Source organism: Cyclopterus lumpus, chromosome 4 (assembly GCF_009769545.1).
Source record: "Cyclopterus lumpus isolate fCycLum1 chromosome 4, fCycLum1.pri, whole genome shotgun sequence".
Classification (NCBI taxonomy): Eukaryota; Metazoa; Chordata; class Actinopteri; order Perciformes; family Cyclopteridae; genus Cyclopterus; species Cyclopterus lumpus.
In genome coordinates, this window is record NC_046969.1 from 12902378 (window position 1) to 12909164 (window position 6787).

The window sequence follows — 6787 nt, forward strand, 5'->3', positions numbered from 1 at the left end:
TCATGGTAATTCATCTGATAGTTTTGAGATATGGACCAAAGTGGTTGGCCGACTGACTGACACTGCCATCCCTAAAGTGAGGCTGCTAGCGGCGCTGAAACTGCCCGCTCAGATTTATAGATTGCCGACCCCGAGGTTGGGAACCATTGACCCACAGACCGACATTTTTTTCTTCTTCAGTATATCCAGAGAGAGGGCACTGAAAAGTTACTGATAATTGATTATGAGATCTTGCCATTTAAAATGTTGTGTTTTATCTGTTACCTTTCTCATTTTATATCAACCGGCTATCACTGTTTAATAATCACATTTTATAAAAAGCCCATATTGCTTTTGAATATCTTATCAACCACAGGAGGTCACTATTGAGCATTGAAGTCCAGAGAATGCACGTGTGCAATTTCTATTGTTGTGTCTATTGTTTCCTTCAGGCAGGATCATGTGAATGGAAGCACAATGTACCTGAATATTCTCAAAACATCACCAAAATTAAGAGCTGTTTGAGGGATAAAAGAGCTTTTAACAGCTCAGAGATTAATCATTCAAGCAATAGAAATATACATGTGATAGTCGTACCAATGCACAATAGTTTCCTTGAGAAATAGACCAGACAATTATTTGATATTGACAGAATTCAGTACTGACATGTTAGAACATGGCAGACAATGTTGGCAGAAACTACAATGCTTTTAATTCACTTTTAATTAGCTGGTATTTGTACAACATTGAGAGTATATGTCTGTGAAACCACCACATATTGAGGTATCTCTATGTAAACAACATTTCAACGTAGTTTATTCCACTCAAAGAAACTGTTCTAAATAATTACAGTAGTTATTGTTCCTGAGAACAACAAGAGTTTCATCATAAGAAAACATGGTACATCAATATATTCCGCCATGTACAGAATTAAATGTGCATTCATATCTTGAAAATAAATAACAGCAGTTGATTTATATGAACAAAACCCAACATGCTTTTAACAGTCAAATACAAACTCTTCAGAAATACACACACATTCTCAAATGTTCTCAGTCATCCAGGATGTAGACATTTAAGCATTGTTTGACAGACATCGTGTTAAAATGTCTCAATGGAACCATGCCTCATCATACACACAGAAGTTAAACATCATTCAACTCTAAACACCAGCTGGCCCCAGCTCTGTTTGCAACAGTATTGTTTTTTTAGAAACAAAAGTATAAAGGACAGATTATTATTCCACTGCACAATTGCATATTTTAGGCACTTCTGATGCTCAGAAACAAAAAAATTGGCACATGCTTCAGAACTGGTGAAAATAGCAAAGTTCTGCAGTAATTGGGACACTAATGAGTGTAAGGCCTTAGTTGGGAAACAGTTTCCTCGATATTCACGAAATCTGGTACTCATATTAATGTCACATTAGCTCTGCCCAAATGGAAGTTGGCCATTTAAAATGTTGTACAGTTTTCTTTCTTCATCGATTTATCGTTTCACATTTGGTTGGTATAACCCTCCAGCTAATTTGATGCTAAATTGTGAAGCAATAGTCGATATCAACACAATGTTATGTAATTTTAGGCAATTTACAAGTATTTAGATGATTTAACAAATCCACCCCAAATTTGGTCAGCTGAATCTCAAGACCTCACAATGCGGAATTGTGAAGCTTTTCTATTTTTGTGGAGCGGCGTTGCAATGACCCAACGGGCAATTTGTAGGTTTCACCATGACACAGGAAGCTGTTGTGACTTGACTTTAGATTTTCCAATCAGCCCTAAATGTCCCACGCTGGATAAGAGTCCAGACCTGAAGACATCTTGAGTCATTGGAAGTCATTTGTGTCAAATATCATCCAATTCACATGGTATTTAAATGGGGTGGTTTTCACATACACGGCAACATGACGTGGCGTGCGTGTTCTCCAGCACCACGCACGCCACTCAAGAAATGACGTTGATCTCATGTGCACATTGTTCAGTGGTTGTGGAAGTGCACAGACGTGTAGAACCGAGTCTCGCCAGTACCCCTGCCTGACTTGCGGGGAGATGTGAGGGCCCGTTCAATGCTGATTGCAGCTTTAATTACATTTTTATTTTTCCCATCAGCTTGCCTCTTCCAAAGAAAAACTAATATATTTTAACTTAAATAATATTACTGAATGTTTTGTATTTGCTTCTGTATTAAAAGCATAAACCTACAGTACATATGATAATGTTGTTAAGTCATCAATGGTAACATTTAAATAATGGGTATTTTTAAATATACTATATTTTGTACTTTGATATGTAGATGATAGATACGTTTTTGTGTTTCTCAACTAAATATATCAATTTGTGTAAGCTCTGTGTCTACAATCAATATTGGTGTAAAACATGGATGGATAATAAAACACTTGGCATTTGGGCACAGAAACCAAACCGAGTTATTGCATGTTTTATGATAATTTATATAATCTAATGCTGTATTGTATATTTACATTTGTCTGTGTTTTTAAGTGGAGAGTGCCTTGGTAGATTACTGTTTAAGGGAACCTATAGGCCTGTGTCCAGTTGGCCCATTTGGTAATTCATACTTGGCATAAACAAACATTTAACAGGATTTTTCTAAAAAAGCTTAATTTTGGTCCAACACATTGTTCTCTTGTGTTAATCTGGCAAGTAAAAGAAGAAGAAACAACAATTTGGAAGTGATCAGGTCAGATTCTTGTGATTTCAGTTTGTTCTAGGTGAGGCAACTGCTGAATAAAGGTTACTAGATTAAATCATTGTGATAGTTTCCCATTCACATACACTTGTAATAATGAAGTGTACCAATACAAAGGACTTTGACTTTGTTAGCACCGTTTCTGTGTTTTGGTTGTGCCCTTCAGGACAATGTGAGGTAATCCGACAGCCCATTTATCACAGGGCCAGTACTGCAGTCCAGGCAGAGAGTACGGTATCTCATAGTTGGCATCCAGGTAAGCAATCAGGGTGCTGGCATAAGCCACAGCTATCACAATCAGAATATGCCTGGAGGATACAGATATTGGAGATCAATACACAAGCACATCCTTGAAAAAAACAACCCTGTCTCGTGGAAATTACATGTAGATACTACTAATTCACTCCAGTGAATGATTAGCTCAGTTCTTGGAACATACAGAAGCTATGGTGGTATTTGGGGTGAATGATGGGTATAGGAAACAGGTTTAAAAGGAAAGGAAAGGAAAGGGACACAAGTAAGCCAGGACTTACCAGATACCGTGCAGGTAGCAGAAGTTTAGCCTCTGCCAGAAGCTGCAGCCAAAACGGTCACTAATCCAGCAGGAAATGGCGAGAACCCACAAAGCCACCGACAGCTTCCCCAGTCGCAGAGCTTTCTGGTCAGTGCAGCTGAGAAAGACAGAAAGCTTGTTATTATAACGTATCCAAAGTGCACCAATAACAGTTACAGATGATCAAAACCTCAGAGCTTTCATACCATTGCATCTCGGCAACCACAACGTAAAGCATATGGAGGCCAAAGCAGTTTAAAACATAGGCATTGGCTGTGGGTCTGACAAAGGAGGACAATGTGGAGATGACAGTGACCACCAGGACGAGGCTGGAAAATGTGGACCTGTGGATGACAGAGTAGGACAATGCAAGCTGTGAGGCAAGGGCTCGAAGGTTGGCAATCATTTCACTTCAGAACTCTATATTTTTTTTATAACTCTATATTTGGTCACCACCAACTCCTAAAGGAACAATATGACTCATCTGCTGTCCGCTGTGGTCAGAAACATGAGAGAGCTGAGAGTGAACCAAAACAGTAAAGATGTATAGAAAGTTGCAAAAGGGACCCCCTGACCTCTCCGGCCCCTTTGTCTGCGGCAGGTTGCCCATTTCAGTAATCCATCATTCAGGAGGACCGACTCGTGACTTTAAAAAACTTGAAAATCCACCGGAGGTTCTAGTGTGGGATTCTTTTCAGGTGCTCATCAAAATGTCATTAATCTTTCCCATCTTGTGTTGTGAAATATTTTCACAGGTTGGGTGGAGCTTCATTCTTTCACAACAGTTTCTGTCACATTCAGGTGAAGCAAGCAGCACCACATTGTGTCTTTGTAACAATGACTAGTTGCAGCTGTCAAACAGGCTTCACGACCAACACAGGTTGGGTTTCAGACTGGCGTGCCTCAGAAATACTTATTCATTGTTCGTTTGTTTTTGTCTTATTAAAGGATTATTGCGCTGCGTGTGTCCTGCGTGTATCCATGGAGATGGATAAAGATACAAACACTTTGGACCAACACGTATGTTCATGGGTTGATTGTTTTACCTTTCCTTTATAAAAGAAGGGTAGAGTCTGCGGGGGAACCAGACAGCATATGCCACCGCCAACACCCACAGGATGGACAACTCGTCCAACATCTGGCCAACGAAACTAAGTGTCATGTGGAAGTACGCCGAGAAGAGCCCTGCAAAAAGAGAGAAATGTTGTTTTTTTATGTGGAACAATCTATGTTTTTTGTTTATATTATAGAAGACAAAACAAAGACATACAGTATAGAGACTAAAAAAGATGGCGTGAGGAGGAGAGATAAAAGGATTGTAAAGTCTAAAATTGCCAGAGGAAGCTTCCGATACTGAAACAGTGGTTTATAACCTGCATGGGGTAGGGCCCACACGAGTGATTGTAAGATACATTTGGTGATTAACAAGAGAGAAAAGAAGCAAACACATTTTTGTGGTATCTATCATATCTTTGATCAAATAATATAATTATTATATATATGATATAATTGATTTACTCAGTGACTCATGTTAAAAACATAGTTTTCTTGAAATTTAAATGAGAAAATATATCTAAAATGGCAAAAAATTATCAAAGAAGAAAAAAGAGACTGACCTACAAATATCATCAAGATCCAGACCATGTGAATCGCCAAGTTTCTCTCTTTGGCGTAAGGGTGCAGAAGGTAAAGCATGATGGGAGATATGATGAAGAAAAAAAAGCTGCTCATCTGCAGGGAATACAACAATCAATCAACAAATCACTGAATCAAATGTCCAGTCCCTCTTTTATTCTGTGAGATCATGGATATTAGACATTTATTTATTAAAAAGGGGGGGGGGGGACTAGCTAAGATAAATAGGACTGCAGTACTTACAGTGTTGAAGTACTCCACTACATGTTCAGAGTGTTTGTAGTTGTCTTCACACCAGTCGAGTTCTGAACTCTCATAGGAGAAAACTCCTGCCATCTTTTCACTGGAGTAGAAACCTGTCAGTCCGAGAGGGGGGGGGGGGGGGGGGGGGGGACATTGATTTCTGAAAGTTTTACAGATTTTTGTGTCAGTTGTTTCCACTGCAGTTAAACGGGACGTTTATCCAGGAGATTGTCGGGTGTTTATATAGGTGGTTTATGGAAATCAGTTTGCAGAGCTATATTTATAGTAATACAATGTGACTTTACACCCTTTCTCAGAGCCTTTATGATAGCCATAGTAAAGAATACAGTTCATGTAACTTGATTCAATATTAGGCTATGTAATAGTACATTGGATGCACATAATTATAGGATTATGATGTTGATATATGCCACAAGGACATAATAAACTCACTACTGATCCCAGTATTTACACTCAGTCACTACAGGAATATTGTATGATTTCTGGTGAAAGATGTGACAGTTTCAAACCCGTTTTGTAAGAAAAGATTCATGAAAGTCCAATTAATTCTTAGTTTGAAAAAACCCTGTTAATGTATGGTCTTATTATCAGAAACTGGTGGATCTTACCTCCCATGCTGCTGTTGTCCCAGCCTTCAGTCCGGCAGTGTCGCTCTGCTCCAGGAGGTATAGAACAGGTGCATCGAAACGCTGCCGATCCTGTAGCACGAGACTGTGACGTCACAAATGAACATGCTGAACGGTTTTACATCTCTGGGCCAACAAGTCAAACAGGGGAAACGTCTGGAATCTACTTTCTCCAAATTAATGTCAAATGTTAAAGGTAAAAACTCTACTCTAATAAACTCTAATAAAGACACTTCTTGTAGAAACACTTTAGATGTGAGGTCAAAAGTACTTTAATTAAAATCCAACTCAACAATTATTAGTTTAGCACCATTTGTGTCTACATTTAAAAGATCGTTTTACATATCAGAACATTCTTATATAAATACAATGAACACATAAAAAGGACATGGGACAGACACACTGATTATAGCAACAGGTAACACGGGTGGCTTCAGGACTCTTCTCTAGAAAAGAGGTTCAACCAGTCCATCTGCCGCGGCTGGCTCGGGCCAACTCCAGCGATGCCAATTTCAAAATAAAAGCAGAAGCACTCCGAGTGTGCGAAAGAGCAGGTGTGGTGTGTGTGCTTGCATTTATTTTGAAAGGAGACCGTTTTATATGATATTAATCATATTAACACTATTAGACAATCTGGAAAATGTACTCAGATATTTTATAAGTAGCAATACCATGTTCTGAGTTCAAAAATAGCTTTGATTTGACTGTTTTTCACTTTTTAAATACATATCTTTATTCACACTGTCATAAATTACACGTCTATTCATATAAAGTATATTATTTTGCATAATCCTGTCATTGTGCTATATTCAAGCTCAACAACAACAGAAACAGATTGTTTTGTCAGATATACATGACTTTTGTTTTGTTGCTTTGTATTTTGTATTAAAACTGTACTTTTCTTTTTTATTATACATTTTCCTTTGGAGAATTAGGTTTCTTTATAAAAAATAACCCTTGATTGTACATTGGGAACATTTTATAAAAAAGTTTTAAAAAAGTAAATAAAATAAAAGAGAAA

The 6787-nt window shown here is 38.1% G+C and overlaps 1 protein-coding gene across 1 annotated transcript; it reads right to left on the minus strand.

Annotated features, from left to right (window-relative positions):
- Positions 1 to 676: 676 nt before the first annotated feature.
- acer1 (alkaline ceramidase 1) lies at positions 677 to 6690 on the minus strand. The gene is made up of 7 exons (XM_034530575.1): positions 5749 to 6690; positions 5120 to 5232; positions 4858 to 4972; positions 4288 to 4426; positions 3448 to 3585; positions 3222 to 3359; positions 677 to 2996 (listed from the first exon to the last, which is right to left on the minus strand). Exons 1-7 carry the CDS (start codon positions 5753 to 5755, stop codon positions 2819 to 2821), a joined length of 828 nt encoding a protein of 275 aa, XP_034386466.1. The 5' UTR covers positions 5756 to 6690; the 3' UTR covers positions 677 to 2818.
- Positions 6691 to 6787: the final 97 nt, after the last annotated feature.

Coding starts and splice junctions, on each gene's coding strand:
- acer1 (XM_034530575.1), bottom strand. Junction 3,586..4,287: donor CCTTCTTTTATAAAGGAAAG/GTAAAACAATCA, acceptor TGTCATCCACAG/GTCCACATTTTCCAGCCTCG. Junction 3,360..3,447: donor GTGGTTGCCGAGATGCAATG/GTATGAAAGCTC, acceptor TGTCTTTCTCAG/CTGCACTGACCAGAAAGCTC.